Here is a 16,080-nt window from a genome sequence, read left to right on the forward strand (position 1 = left end):
AGTGGGGAGGAGTGTCAGGCACTCTAAAAGTAACTGTCCGCGACGACGCCCCGGTGGACTGCCTCCTGGGGAACGACCTAGAGAGCTCCCCCTGGGCCCAGGTGGAGCGCCGAGAGCATCTGGGGATGCTAGGGCTGCCCGAGTGGGCCTGCGCCACCACCCGGTCCATGACCGCCCAACCAGCCGCTGCCGCGGCCCCCGACGAGCCTACGGGTCAAGAACTGCCACCCTCATCCGGCACGGAGAAACCTGACGATGAGGCAGGACCCCCCGAACTTTCCCCCGACGAGGCCGCCTCCCTCAGCGAGATCCCCGAGCTGGCCCAGTGGCGCCATGACGGGGGCCCCACCCGCGAACAATTTCAGGAAGAGCAGAAGGTCTGCCCGTCCCTCGAGGGGGCCCTACACTAAGCGGCCGCCCAGGCCTCGGGGGACCCCACGGGAACCCACTGGATCTATTGGGACAATGACTTGTTGTATAGCGAGCAGAAAGTCGCCGAACTGGGAGCCGGCCAGGTGTTGGTGGTTCCCCTCCGATTCCGAGAGTTCCTCCTGAACCTGGCGCATGACGTGCCCCTCGCCTGACACCTCGGGCGAGACAAAACTTACAGCCGCCTAGTGACCCATTTTTATTGGCCCCGAATGCGGAGAGACGTGGACCACCACTGCCGGTCCTGCCCGACCTGCCAAGCTAGCGGAAAGACTGGGGGTCGAGTCAAGGCCCCCCTCCAACCGTTTCCAGCCGTCCACACCCCGTTCGAACGAGTAGGGATCGACATCGTGGGGCCCCTCGACCCCCGAACCGCCCTGGGACACCGCTTCATCCTGGTACTGGTCGACCACGCCACCCGATACCCCGAGGCCATCCCACTCCGCACTGTGACAGCTCCAGTGGTGGGCCGGGCCCTGATGGGCACCTTCTCCAGGGTGGGGTTCCCCCGAGAAGTGGTGAGCGACAGGGGTACGAACTTTATTTCAAAGTACATGAGATCCCTCTGGCAACAATGTGGGGTCACCTACAAATTCACCACCCCTTACCACCCCCAGGGGAACGGACTGGTCGAGCGGTTCAACAGAACCTTGAAAGGGATGATCAAGGGCCTGGAGGAGCCCCTGAGGAGGAGATGGGACGTCCTGCTGCCCTGCCTCCTGTTCGCCTATCGAGAGGTACCACAGAAATCCCTGGGCTTCAGCCCCTTCGAACTATTGTATGGGCACCCCGTCCGAGGGCCCCTCATCCTGGTCAAGGAGGGCTGGGAGGCGAACGTCCAAGATGCCCCCCCCGACGTCTACCGGTACCTCCTGACCCTGCGGAACCAGACTCGGAAGTTCCGGGCTCTGGCAGAAGCCAATCTCGAGGCCAGCCAAGAAGACATGAAACGCTGGTATGACGAAAATGCCGCGACCATCGAGTTCGAGCCGGGCCAGCAAGTCTGGGTCATGTCGCCCGTGGACCCCTGCGCCCTGCAGGACAAGTGGACCGGGCCCTTCAAGGTGGTCGAGAGGAAGAGCCCCGTCACCTACCTGGTCGACATGGAGTCCCCGAGGAACCCCCTCCGGGTCCTACACGCCAACCGGCTCAAGCCCCACTTTGCCCGAACTGAACTAAGCCTGCTGCTGGCTACCGACGATGGGGGCGAAAGCGACTCCGAGCCCCTACCAGACCTCCTGGGGTCCTCGGGCCAAGACGGCTCCTTGGAGGGCGTCCACCTCTCCGCCACCCTGACACCCGAACAGCGCCATGACTGCCGAAAACTGCTGCAACCCTTCGCTGCCCTCTTCTCTCCCACGCCCGGGGTGACCCCCTGGTGCGTCCACGACGTGGACACCGGGGACAGCCCCCCTGTGCGACACCGCGCCTACCGAGTACCCGACCGAGTCCGAGCCTGCATACAGACCGAGGTCTCCAAGATGCTCGCCCTCGGAGTCATCGAGCCATCCGACAGCCCGTGGGCCAGCCCTGTGGTCTTGGTTCCGAAGACCGCCGCCCCCGGCACCCCCCCGGAACTCAGATTTTGTGTAGACTACCGGGGCCTGAACGCAGTCACCAAGACCGATGCCCACCCCCTGCCACGGGCAGACGAGCTGATCGATCGCTTAGGGGCCGCACGCTACCTAAGCACCTTTGATCTCACCGCTGGGTACTGGCAGATCAAGCTCACCCCCGGCGCCCAGGAACGATCCGCTTTTTCACCCCCGATGGGCACTACCACTTTCGGGTGATGCCCTTCGGTATGAAGAACGCCCCGGCAACCTTCCAGAGGCTGGTGAACAAGGTCCTGGCCGGGCTAGAAGCTTTCAGCGCGGCCTACCTCGACGACATTGCCGTCTTCAGCAACCACTGGGCCGCGCACCTAGGCCACCTCCGAGAAGTCCTGGCCGCTCTCCAAAGGGCTGGGCTCACGATTAAGGCCAGCAAGTGCCAGATCGGTCAAGGATCTGTGACCTATCCGGGCCACCAGGTGGGGAGTGGCCAGGTGGCGCCCCTCCAGTTAAAGGTCGATGCCATCCAGGCGTGGGAGCCCCCCGCAACCCAAACCGCTGTCCGGGCCTTCTTAGGCCTCACAGGCTACTACCGGCGATTTATTAAGGATTATGGCAGTATTGTGGGGCCCCTCACAGAGCTCACTTCCAAGAAACAGCCCAAGGCGGTGCACTGGACGCCCCGCTGTCAGACCGCTTTTGAAGCCCTCAAGGCGGCTATGTGTGCTGCCCCTGTGCTACAGGCCCCTGACTACAGTAAGGAATTTGTGGTCCAGACCGATGCCTCGGATTACGGGGTCGGGGCAGTCCTCTCCCAGATGGACACCGAGGGCCACGACCGACCGGTGGCCTTCATCAGCCGCCGACTGCTGCCACGAGAACAGAGGTGGTGCACCATCGACGGGGAAGCCTTCGCCGTGGTATGGGCTCTCAAGAAGCTCCGGCCCTACCTTTTCGGCACCCACTTCAGAGTCCAAACTGACCACCGGCCCTTGCGGTGGCTAATGCAAATGCGGGGCGAGAACCCCAAGTTGTTGCGATGGTCCATCTCGCTGCAAGGGATGGACTTCACCGTGGAACACCGGCCCGGCAACGACCACGCCAATGCCGATGGCCTGTCCAGATTCTTCCGCCTCGGCGAGGAGAACCCCCAAGTAGATGGGTGACTCTCCCTGCCTTCAGCTGGGGGGGGCGCGTGTTGGAGCCGGCCTCGTGGCGTGGTCCTGTTCCCCCTCACTAAACCGCACGAGGTCCCATGCACCTCGGGGCTCCTCCATTTTGGATTGTACGTGACTCTACGTCACCGCCTACGTGACCCCGCTCCACCCGGCCTAGCGAGGCCCGACATCAGGGCGCCAACCCCTGGCCCAGGGGATACCACGTGAACACCTCCCCACTCCCGGCGGAGGGCAGTATCAATGGGACCCCCCAACCGTCCTTCCACACCTAGGTGCGATCGCCCCACAGCTCTCTTGGGCCTGGCGCCTCTCCTGCTGGGCGTCTGGCCGCTCCCGACCCGGCCTCTCCGACCCCCCCGGGCGCAAGGGTCCGGACATCAAAGGGCTCCAGACCTATATCTGGGGCGACCCGGCAACAAGACGGCAGTTGTATCCCAGAGTCAAGAGCCCTGCTGATCAGATCGCGGCTGACCCTACGGAGAAAGACTCATCCCGGAACCACACTCTGAGCCCTGCTGACTACGTTGCGGCTCCACCGTGCTTAAAGATCTTCACGAACCTTTGGGGCCCTGCTGACGCTGTCGCGGCCCGACCTTGTTGAACTTGCCATCAGAGCCCAGCTGACCTCGTCGCGGCTCGACCGAAGCGGACCTACCACCGGAGCCCTGCTGACTGTGTCGCGGCTCGACCCAAGCGGAACTACCACCCGAGCCCTACAGACACCGTCGCGGCTCTCCACGTCCGAGCTGCTTTGAGACCAGCACCTGCCGCTCCGGTCCCCGGAGCCTCCTTCGGCCTAACGCAAGGTCTGGCGCAGAGCATTCCCCGTACCAGGCTGGTACTAAGACTTTCCCGCTACCCTGTCCCTGCAAAGACATTGAGACTCTTTATGGATCCCTCGATCCCCCTGTAAATATCTTGAATGTGCTACTGTTGATAAAATACCTAGATAAAGCAACTGACACGGAGTCCTGTGTGGTGGTGTTACTGGGCCTAGTACGATCTTAGGAGAAAGACCTCCCCTAGGAGGCTTCTCAGCGGCGCTCGGCTAGAACTTTGCGGTAGGAAGGTGCCCCGGAGTGGTCCCCCTGACCCCCCCGGTGGTCCTCCCTCCAACAGTAAGGAACAGGAATCGAAAGACCATTGCTAGGCTAACCAGACTTAAGAGTGAGGACGACCACGAGAACAAGACCTGAAGTATAAAGAGGAGATGGCTAGGCAACTAGATCCAACAGGACAAGAGCTAAGAGGACCAGGGTAATAAGGACCAGCGGCAACACATTCAAGGGGGAAAAGAAGCTCAATTCCAGAGGCCCAGATTATCAGGACCTGGCATACCAGGACAGGCAGGACCAGGTTTAAGCAGAAAAGGAGGACAAGGACAAGGAAAGTCAGGAAGACAGATGCAGGAAGCATGAGGATCCAGCAGGGTGGCAGATGATCTGCAGAAGGAGGATACGGATAAAGAAGACAAGTTAGTCCAAGATGACATCAAGTAGGAGAACCAGGGCCAATGGTATCATGACATGTTGGAGGAGGACCTGGAGAACTAGTCTGGTCAGAAGTCAGTGAAGTAGGGCTATTAAGACCAGGGACCAGATGGGGAGGGGAGGTGTACTAGAAGGATCAGAATAGGCAGGACCAAGAAAAGGGCTAGGAGTACCAGGAAGGTCAGAACCAAGGGACTAGGACCTGAAGTTCCAAGTGGAGCAGGAGGTCTCAGAACTGGGATACTTGGATCAGTCGGTGAGGACCAGGGGAACCAGGATAACCAGAGCCACGAAGACCAATGTGACCAGACCAGGACCAAAATGACCAGGCCCTGTCAAAAAGGACCGATTAAGGAGGACTGGACCAGTGGAGGCAGTACTAGGTGGACCACAAGGACCAGAGCAAGAAGAATCAGAAAACCCAAGCCAGGAAAACTAGATGCACCAGTCCTAGGAGATCCAGTACAACAGGACTAGGTGGATAAGGGCCCAGCAGGATCAGGGTGGGGATCAGTAGCACCAGGATCAGGAACCCCAAGAAGGACTAATACAAGGATGAGCCAAAAGCAGGGCTAGGAAGACCAGGATCAGAAAGGGTTACCCCCAGGACCCCCAGATTCAGGAAACTAGTACCAGTCTAGGGAAAATATATTAGGATATCCCTTTTATAGATTATTCTTATTCATGCTTCTTATACAACCGACCATTAGAAACCACCCCTCTTCAGCCCACACATGGAACTGGTAAGTATTTACAGAAAAATCAGAGCATGTGCAGTGGATACAAAGCTGGGACTGTTACACTCTGACCTCTGAGTGTAGAAGGCGTGGTGTGATGGTGGCACGGTAGTTGGAGGGTGGATATGAGGGCATGGGGACTGATACTTGGCAGAGGAGTTAAAAGGTGGATGGTTGAAAACGAGTGTTGTCTGAGAAGGATGGAAGAAAAGGTTTGAGAAGCTCAGATGGCTGAAGTCAGGAAAAATGGCTATTGGCTCACAAAGGAGTCAAAGGGATATTGCAATCAGCATCAAAGGAAGCTCAAGAGCATACACAGGCTCTGATGAAGCAGATGAAGTGGTGGTGGAGACTCCAGAAAGATCATCTCACATGGCCCAAGAGGAGATTCATTGTGACCCCCAGATCTTTGCTGACATTCCATGTGTGTGTCTATGTTAAGTGGGTATACTGCAAGGGGCAGTTCTGCTAGGAAGTTATGTGATGCAAGGCGGCAAGACAAATTGCTGCACTATGTTGCATGACAGGGAGAGAGTAGAAATGTTTCATATCTACTAAGATATGATGCATTTCTTTTCTCTTCCTCTTAGTAAATCACATTCAAGGGCTTGCATTGGCTTGCACCGCCTTGCATGATGCAAGGGCAACTCAGGCCCTTATTAAATCTGCCCTTATGTGCATAGTAGTAAGACTCCTTGTGTGATGGAAGCCTTAGTGCGTGGACCAGTGGAATGCATTTTGTATGATGTGACATGAGGGTAGATACAGCTTTCCTACACACTGGGTGTGTTTTGACGGCATCCCTGTGGATAGAAGGTGAACGCTCAGAACTGAAGTGAGGGAGAGTGGAGAAAAGGCTACCCCGAAAAATTCTGTGAGGTCCTTTTTAGCAAAGGGCTGCTGATTAATTCTTTCCTGAGTGACTTCATATGAAAGTTGGCAGAAGTTAAGAATTTGTCATAGGTTTTTAGTTTTAAAGGCATCAGCATTTCTAAGTAGAGCTTCCCTTTTGTCTTTGCCTGATGACTACTCGGAAAGGCTGATGACAGCCAGGCGCTGAGACCTCATGCTTCATTGTGTCCTTATTTTCGATACTTACACTTGGACCCAGCACTATTGCTACTGCTGTGAGAGCCTTCACCTCGCACAAAGGCTGTGTCTGAGCGGCAGCCAGATAATAATATTTGAATGAGAAACTCCTCAACTCAGTTCTGAAACCTCCATAGTAGAGCCAGATCCCCTGTCTGGAAAATGAGTATTAAAGTGGAACTGTGAGATGATTGATCAGTAGATAGTAAATAGAGGTAACAACATGTCTCTGTTTATTAAGTGTCTGTTTTATTACACTATTTGTAATAAAGTCAATGAATACAAATCTGTGTGGCTTTCTTTTCTTCTGCCATTCGATGCCTGTATGTCTCTCTCTGATTTACTGGGAAAATTCATTTGTATTCCAATGACATTCCATTCAATTAATTTTAGTCCCATTCCTTTGCTCGTGGCTTCTCGAAAGAATACTTCCTGTGATTGTCTGACAATGTATGGGCCGTCACAGGAAGACTGTGAGACCGGCCTCGTGGCGTGGGCCCTCCCGACAAGCAAGTTACCCTGCAACCACGCCGAACCTCGTTGATACAGCCTTCCGGCTCCCGTGGGCCAACATCCCGAGGGCCAACCAGATCCCCAACACGCATGCCCGGCCGAGGGAGAGCGAAACCCCCCCCAAACCAGACCGAGAGGCGCCGATCCTGTCACACCTCTGGTCTCTCCCCCGAGGGAGGTTTCGATCGACCACCAGGCCCCCGGTGAGCGGGCGCCTCGCCTGCTGGGTGTCTGGAGTCCCTCCCGGACCCACCTGAACAGATCAAAGGGCCGAGCAAAAGGAAACCCCGGCACACCGCCCCCAGGCACCAGACCCCTCTCCGCGAGGACTCCGGACTTCAAAGAGGAGGGGGAGTATAACAAGGGGTGCTGAAGGGACGAGAGCAGAGAAGACCTGGACTGACGAGAGCCTGCTGACCTGGTCGCGGCTCGATCGCTCCCCGAACCGAAGAACGCTACCCGAACCCTGAACCATCTGAGCCCTGCTGACGCTGTCGCGGCTCCCCGAACTCTGAACCATCTGAGCCCTGCTGACGCTGTTGCGGCTCCCCGAACTCTGAACCATCTGAGCCCTGCTGACGCTGTCGCGGCTACCCGAACTCTGAACCATCTGAGCCCTGCTGACGCTGTCGCGGCTCCCCGAACTCTGAACCATCTGAGCCCTGCTGACGCTGTCGCGGCTCCCCGAACTCCGAACCATCTGAGCCCTGCTGACGCTGTCGCGGCTACCCGAACTCTGAACCATCTGAGCCCTGCTGACGCCGTCGCGGCTCCCCGAACTACGAACCTCCGGTGCCTGCTGAGTGACTCGCGGCCCGCTCCTACAAGAGAATCTATAATATAAACAATTGGTTCTGTCGGGTACAAATTATCTCTTTAAATTGCTAGTCCAGTCATTTGTTTACTTATATGAGAATATCAAAAGAACAACACACATATAACGACCATCCAGGGTATTCAAAAGTTTTATAAATTACCTCATTTATAAATACCCACATTGATTTGTGTGGCTGTCAGAGACAAAACATACAGGGCATTTGTAATCTGTGACAAGGTGAATATAGTGCTCAGTGACGTAGTGAGGGTGCAATATATACAGAGTGAATTCTCCTAAACTATTATTAAAAGGCAGGAAAAAGAACAACAATGTTTGAATAGCTCTGTAGGTTGAATGAATAAGTCTTGAAACAGAGACTTTCAACTGGTCCAGGGATTTGTCGACGTTTCAACCCAGGGGGCATTACTAAGTCAGTCAATGCAGGTCTTCATCAGGACAAGTGGCGGACAGCCTATGGAAAATGAGGGTAATGGTCAAGTGTGTTGTGAAGGTGATTAATATAACTAATTTCAGCAGTAGGCGGGAAACTCACCTAGAAAGCCCAATTTCAAACAAAGGGCGTGTGTATCTTCAAGAATTCAAACAGTTTCCAAGTTGTACTGTACTTCCAGGATTAATCCAAAAAGGGGGGGGCCCTATTAATGAAATGAAGCATGTTTAGGGAACCCAAGCGCTAAAATTGATTAATAAAAGGCGCTTTAGTTGGGTGTAAGCAGGAGCAATAGAATTGTGTAATGTGGGCTTACCCTAGGATGGATCAGTCATCCACGGTTACCACTGGTAAACATTAACCGGCGAATGGAGAGGTAGCCTGTCCTTGCATCTCTAATGCAGTCGATTGCGTGTTTCTAAATTAAAGGTTAAAAACGGAAAATCAGTTCCTGCGCAAAAGGCATCTGTGCTCGTGGAGGATCTGCCTCACACGCATGCTTACCTTTTGGTCTAAATTCCTTTCATAGAACCGGGGGGCCAAGCGGAGCGGTACAGGCAAGCGTCCTGTTACGTCCGTAGAAGTCGCGGCAATGCCACTCGACTGTAGTTAAGAACATAGACGCGTGTACGTTGCGTGGCGTCTGTGAGACTGGTTGCTAGGCAACGCAAATTATCTTTAGCGTGCTCTGTCATGGAGAGTCCACGTGCGTTACGTGGCATCTTTGAGGGGGCGCGCGTTCTATAACATTAGAAGGCGCATGTGTGTTACGTAGCGTTTCAGTTGCTAAGAGACTGTGTGGCGGGCTACGTGGCATCTTTGAAGAGCAACGCGTAAAGTAACGGGCGTGCGCTCTGTAACATTAGAAGGCGCATGTGTGTTACGTAGCGTTTAGGTTGCCAAGAGACTATGTGACTGGCTACGTCAAGAGTGACACAGTATCGGATCATTTCTAAAAATTGAGACCACATTCGCATGGATCTACCCATTCAAAACATACTTAGTTGTTAATTAGTTTTCTTTATGAACCCACGAAATTCACAGATGTGTATCAAAACAAATTGCATATAGTCTGAACTTTAAAATTATCGCTAGACCCAAGTGCAGAATAAACAAAAGATTGGGTTGAGACATACATTCTATAGGGTATTGGTAGTATATATCCAAGATGGATTGCGGTGGATTACAATGAAATACATGTTACATCATCCGAAAACTGATTGATTGCAGTATAATAAAAGCGAGATCAAAGTACAGATTACACTAAACATTGGGTTGAGTCATACAAATTCTCGTGGATTACAGTGGGTAAAAATAACATACATATATTCAGAACACGGAGAGGTCGTAGTCTAATATCAGAATATCCAAGACATTTAGTCCTAACTCTCCTAGGTTATTGAAGCTAGTGGGGAGACCAGAGTTGGCTAGGTTAGGTTAGACCCCATCGGACACAGAGATGTGGGTCCCAGATGTGTGAAATTCCTAGCTAGTGCAGGGGCGTGAGAAATTCACAGTTGTCCCATCTGTCTTGTCGTCTCTTCCATCTCGTTCAACCCATTCTGTATTGAGTTAAGGGAATGAATCCATCTGCACTCCTTATAGTTAAGGATCCCAGAGATTGCGCCTCCCCTTGGATTTGGACAGATCTTTTCAATAATCCACCATTTTATGCTGTCTGGGGGGTGACCGTGTGTCAGAAAGTGATCAACCATGGGTGCGCCCTGTACTTTACACCTTATCCTACTCATATGCTGGAGGATTCTGACTTTGGCTTTCTGAGTGGTTTGACCCACATATATCAGGTCACAGGGGCAAAGAATAGCATAAATGACATGGGAGCTATTGCAATTTGTAAAGTGTGTTTGCTTGTATGTTTTACTGTTGTACGTGAAAGTCATTCCTTCTTGGCATAGCTCACAGGCTTTACACTGTCCACATTTGTGATGTCCACTGAGTGCCGGTAATCCAAAGTAGTTCCTTAGATCAGGTTGTTTAGGTGGTTCAAGAAATGCTCTGACAACAGTGTTCTTGATGTTTTTGCCTCTCTTGAAGGCAAAGATCGGGTCTTGTTTGGTCATGAGTTCACTGGACACCAGATTCCAATACTTCTTGATGATTCTTTTAATGTCATTGCTCCGGGTGTTGAATGTCGTGACACAGACAATGTTGTCTGATTTGGCATCTTTGGTCTTGACTTCCAACAGTTGGTCGCGGGGGCAATACCAGGCGCGTTTCTTCGCACGTTTTAGAAGTCCTTTCGGATAGCCTCTTTCTCTCAAGCGACTCACGAGGGTATCCGCCTCCTTGAAAAAATCAGTTCGCCTGGTGCAATTCCTTCTGAGCCGGAGGAATTGCCCATAGGGCAGGTTATCCCTCAGGTTACGGGGATGGTGTGAATTGTACATCAACAATGTGTTTCGTTCCATTGGTTTCCGGAAAAGGTCGCAATACAGGAGACCATCTTCAACACGAAACGTGAGATCCAAAAAGTCTATCGATTCATTGTTATTCGTCATTGTAAATTGGATGTCATCAGATCTGGTATTGAGCCAGGCATGGAACGCATTCAACTCCTGCACATCGCCTGTCCAAACCATTATTACATCATCGATGTATCGTTTCCAGACTGTAATCTGGTTCAGATATGGATTATCATTATTGTACAGATGCTCTTCCTCATAATGATCCATGAAGATATTGGCCAGGCTCGGCGCATAGGTAGCCCCCATCGCCACACCTTTGCATTGATAATAGAATTGTTTCCTGAAGACAAAATAATTCTTCTTCATGGCGATCTCCAAGATAGAAATCAGGAAATATATAGAATATATAGAATATAGAACGCGCGCCCCCTCAAAGATGCCACGTAACGCACGTGGACTCTCCATGACAGAGCACGCTAAAGATAATTTGCGTTGCCTAGCAACCAGTCTCACAGACGCCACACAACGTACACGCGTCTATGTTCTTAACTACAGTCGAGTGGCATTGCCGCGACTTCTACGGACGTAACAGGACGCTTGCCTGTACCGCTCCGCTTGGCCCCCCGGTTCTATGAAAGGAATTTAGACCAAAAGGTAAGCATGCGTGTGAGGCAGATCCTCCACGAGCACAGATGCCTTTTGCGCAGGAACTGATTTTCCGTTTTTAACCTTTAATTTAGAAACACGCAATCGACTGCATTAGAGATGCAAGGACAGGCTACCTCTCCATTCGCCGGTTAATGTTTACCAGTGGTAACCGTGGATGACTGATCCATCCTAGGGTAAGCCCACATTACACAATTCTATTGCTCCTGCTTACACCCAACTAAAGCGCCTTTTATTAATCAATTTTAGCGCTTGGGTTCCCTAAACATGCTTCATTTCATTAATAGGGCCCCCCCCTTTTTGGATTAATCCTGGAAGTACAGTACAACTTGGAAACTGTTTGAATTCTTGAAGATACACACGCCCTTTGTTTGAAATTGGGCTTTCTAGGTGAGTTTCCCGCCTACTGCCGAAATTAGTTATATTAATCACCTTCACAACACACTTGACCATTACCCTCATTTTCCATAGGCTGTCCGCCACTTGTCCTGATGAAAACCCGCATTGACTGACTTAGTAATGCCCCCTGGGTTGAAACGTCGACAAATCCCTGGACCAGTTGAAAGTCTCTGTTTCAAGACTTATTCATTCAACCTACAGAGCTATTCAAACATTGTTCTTTTTCTGGCCTTTTAATAATAGTTTAGGAGAATTCACTCTGTATATATTGCACCCTCACTACGTCACTGAGCACTATATTCACCTTGTCACAGATTACAAATGCCCTGTATGTTTTGTCTCTGACAGCCACACAAATCAATGTGGGTATTTATAAATGAGGTAATTTATAAAACTTTTGAATACCCTGGATGGTCGTTATATGTGTGTTGTTCTTTTGATATTCTCATATAAGTAAACAAATGACTGGACTAGCAATTTAAAGAGATAATTTGTACCCGACAGAACCAATTGTTTATATTATACGTTGTTGCCCAGGTTCTGAGGGATACTGGGTTACCCCATTGTTACTATATCTCTCCTCCAAGAGAATCGGCAGAGATTGCCGAGAGAAGCAACATCCCCTCAGCTCGAGGATTGAGAGCTGTGCGCCGGATACCTCGCAGAGACACTGATTCAAAGACTGTTCCGCTACCCCTTTTCCCTCATCACGAGATCGCTGCCGCTTGTGGCATTCATTCTGCACCTGCCTGCGGGATCATAAAGATCCCTGACAACTCCCGATAAAAGCATATTGTCTTACAACGAATTACTGTGTGGTGTCCCTCTATCCGAAGAGAGAGTAAGCGCAGCGTGTGCGATGCCTAGGTACGAGACCCTTCCAGGAAGGGCCTCCCCGCTCTTGCTCGGCCCAACTCAGGGAAAGGTGGGCCTCCGGGTGGTCGGGAACGCATTCCATAGCCTCCCCGGGGACCGCTTTCCAACAAAGACTTTCTACCATCTATGCTATTTAGAGTAAACCTGGTTGTAAGGGAGAGGAAAACAATAATGGCCCCGTCACCCTGGGAGAAAACTCCCGGCATGTGGGACCATTAGGTTTTCTATTTTTCAAAAAACAAGCACCTCCTTTGGAGTTTGTTTTTGAAAAACACAAATTCCTTTAGAAATTTGATGGCCAGGTGTCATGTCTCTTCTGACATTCAAATGTTTTGTGCATAGAGAGGAACCGCCATGACAGCCGTTCCTGCCAATGAAGAGAGATGTCCACAATGCGAGCGGACGGCTCTTAGTTTGGCGGGTGGATGTCTATCTAGATGTCGGAGGTATTGCCCCCCGCCTTCCTGATGGAGTTAACTCCGTCCTCGAAACTCAAAATCAGGCCCAAGCTTTTCTTACTTCTGTCATGAAATTGCAATGAAGCCGCTCATCTATACTGTGTTGGTCACTTCAGAAGGAGCCCCATGCAATTGTTTCCATTTTGATGAAATCATTCTATATATCATATGCCTCTATGTTACTCGGGTGCACTTTCATTTCTGTTTTTTGCTTTACAAATCGTTGTTTTCAGGTATTTTAGTCTGATTGTTTTAATTGAACTGAACCAGAATTATTCATTCCAGAATGCTGCAGAAAAAGAGGTGTTCTCGTAACATAGAGCCTTTTGGTAATCCCTTATCTGGCCGGTGTACCCTCCCATGGCTTTTTGAATAAGAGTGAGTATATAGCTTTAGAAGAGTAAACAGCTTTAACTAGTCCTACAAAGGTCTTAATCATCTTTATCATTAGTTACATCCTCAGGTAAATACAAAGGAATAGGAGCATTTGTAAAGCACGAGACAGCTTCGTAAAGGGCCTCCCAAGACACTAGGTCTTGGACCAGGGTGCAATCGAGTGGCTTTCTGTGCCATGTCTGTCAGAAAGACTTGGAAACATTCAAACATTTGGGACCTTTAAACATATAAGTTAGTGCTGACACCGAGGCCAGTTTTAGCAATAAGAGACTCATGTCGCAAAATCACAAGGTTTGTGACCAGAAAAGTACTTATGATTATGTGCTTTTTATAAGTTGGAAATAACTTTAGACTAGTAAAAGGACTTTTGTACTTGTTTCTGAAACGCAAATAGCAGGTTTCATGAAAGGGGTTTCTTCCCTCCCCTTTCCAATTCGGAAATGAGTTTATTGATAGTTTGTGAGTGAAATTGCTGTCCCAAACCATCGCAGAGCTAACAACCCCCAAGCTGGGATGGCAACTAATTTGCAGGGGGGACCCCTTAGGACAGGATGTTGGAAGCCTTGGTGGTGGGGGGGCGGGAGTTTGCAAAAACTGTTGGCCAAACAGTGCATAATCTCTACTATTAGACAGTAATCGAGTAAATAGTGACGTTTTTCTGCTATTTGCAAGGCTGCCAACCAGATAGCACAAAATATCTAGTATTTAGTCAGTAATCTGTTAAATATTTAAGTTTTTCTGCTATCTGCACTGCTGCCAGCTAGACAATGCAGAATTTCTGCTACTTAGCCAGTGGCCGGATAAATAGTGATGTTGTTTCTTTGCTATTTTCCAGGCCAATGGTCAAATAGTAAATCATTTCTACTATTTAGCCAGTGGCCGAGAAAACAGCAGAAAAAAGCATTTACAATGCAACGGTCTCGGCATTGTTAAAGTTAGAGCTATTGGCATTGCTCATGACAATGCCGTTTCTTTATATATTTTAAAAACAAAAACATAAACAAAAATAATGTCCTTCTAATGCTCTGCAGGTTACTTATCCTCATGAGACAGAAGTCTAGGCGCTTTACGGTTCCTACACACGGTACAACTAAGACACGATAATGCTCCCTTTTGTATTATGACAATTCAGTGAGGAGATCTGAACCCAGAAAAAGAGTTCATAAATGAAGCACTTCCTGAAACACGGACGCCTTCTGATGAACACAAAGCAGAGAGTAGGTTGCTGCAGGGTAAAGGCAGGTCATCTCATGCTGACTGACTCTGGCCAGCCCTCCCTGCCTTCTAGAGGCAGCAGCCTGCGGTGCTTCCGCCCTGCTCCATCATAGCTCAGTCTCCTGTGACTGAGGCCTTGTGTTGGAAACTGCAGCTCACAGCACTGCTTTGGCGGCGCCCTTGCTGTGGCTGGGCATGGCCCCGTGGTGGCGTGGCCCCTGGGGTCCTCTCACCTCCTGGTGACAAGAGCGAGGGAGGCTGGGCATCCCTCTCCTGGGGCCCCCTCACTGCAGGTGCCAGCAGCTTGTTTCCATGCTGGGGCCCTGTGCTGCAACTAGAAGGGCGAAGGGATGGAAACACAGGCCTGGGGACACAGGGAGATGCTGCACCTGTGAGATCCGCCTTCCCCTCCCAAGGCGTCAGGAGGGCTGGGGCTGTAAACCTCAAGGTCAGGCTCCCCTTGAACGGGAGCTCTGTAAGGCAGCAGGCTGCCCCCTCCCTGTCAGCTGAGCCTAGCACAAGCCTCGCCCACCAGACTGAAGAAGGAAGGCAAAACGGATGCCGCGGAATGCTGGGAATGCCCTTGGAGCCCGGGGTCTGCCGGAATGTCACGGGTGGGGTCGTCGGATGCCATCTGTCTTGCTCTTCGTTCCCCCCCATGACGTCTTCTTGCTGAAAGGAGGCGCCACTGGTGACGAGCGACCGACCATATATGTCGTAAGGGGAGTTCCCCCACCCCCAGGATGGATGGATGGGTGGATGGACGGACGGATGGATGGATGGATGGATGGATGGATGGATGGATGGATGGATGGATGGATGGATGGATGGATGGATAGATAGATAGATAGATAGATAGATAGATAGATAGATAGATAGATAGATAGATAGATAGATAGATAGATAGATAGATAGATAGATAGATAGATAGATAGATAGATAGATAGATAGATAGATAGATAGATAGATAGATAGATAGATCACTGATACCAGCACAATGGCAAAAAATACCATCGCCCCTTTAAGAAAGTGTTTTCATGTAAGGATTCTAGTTTGAGGGACAGAGACCAGTAACTGGAATAGGGGGGGGGGGGGGGGGGGTGCGGACTTGTGTGCCTCAAGGGCATGGCTCGGGTAGGCTTTCCTTTCCCACTGTTTGTACTAAATGTGTCGTTCCTTCTGTTAGAGGCCCCCGTTTATTATGTCACGACAAGGGTTTGTCGTAAGAGGGGGAGGGTGGCAGCTACCAGCAGTTTTAATTAGGTTAGAACACAGTTGTTCTGTGGGTTTATGTCCATATAAACACAGGGCTGGGGCTCAGGGCATGAACCGCTTCGGTCTAGGAATTCCCATTTTCCTGGCCTCAAAAGGACCAGGGTACCAACAC

General features: G+C 51.0%; 1 protein-coding gene across 1 annotated transcript in view; it reads left to right on the forward strand.

The window, feature by feature from the left end:
- Positions 1-5,633: 5,633 nt before the first annotated feature.
- LOC146783071 (rheacalcin-1-like) overlaps positions 5,634-16,080 on the forward strand; it is a 185,895-nt gene continuing 175,448 nt past the window's right edge. Inside the window, exon 1 of the mRNA XM_085637270.1 lies at positions 5,634-5,811. Coding sequence (XP_085493396.1) covers positions 5,634-5,811 — 178 coding nt within the window. The remainder of the gene's footprint in view (positions 5,812-16,080) is intronic.

The sequence above is a fragment of the Triturus cristatus genome, chromosome 12 (assembly GCF_964204655.1).
Source record: "Triturus cristatus chromosome 12, aTriCri1.1, whole genome shotgun sequence".
Classification (NCBI taxonomy): Eukaryota; Metazoa; Chordata; class Amphibia; order Caudata; family Salamandridae; genus Triturus; species Triturus cristatus.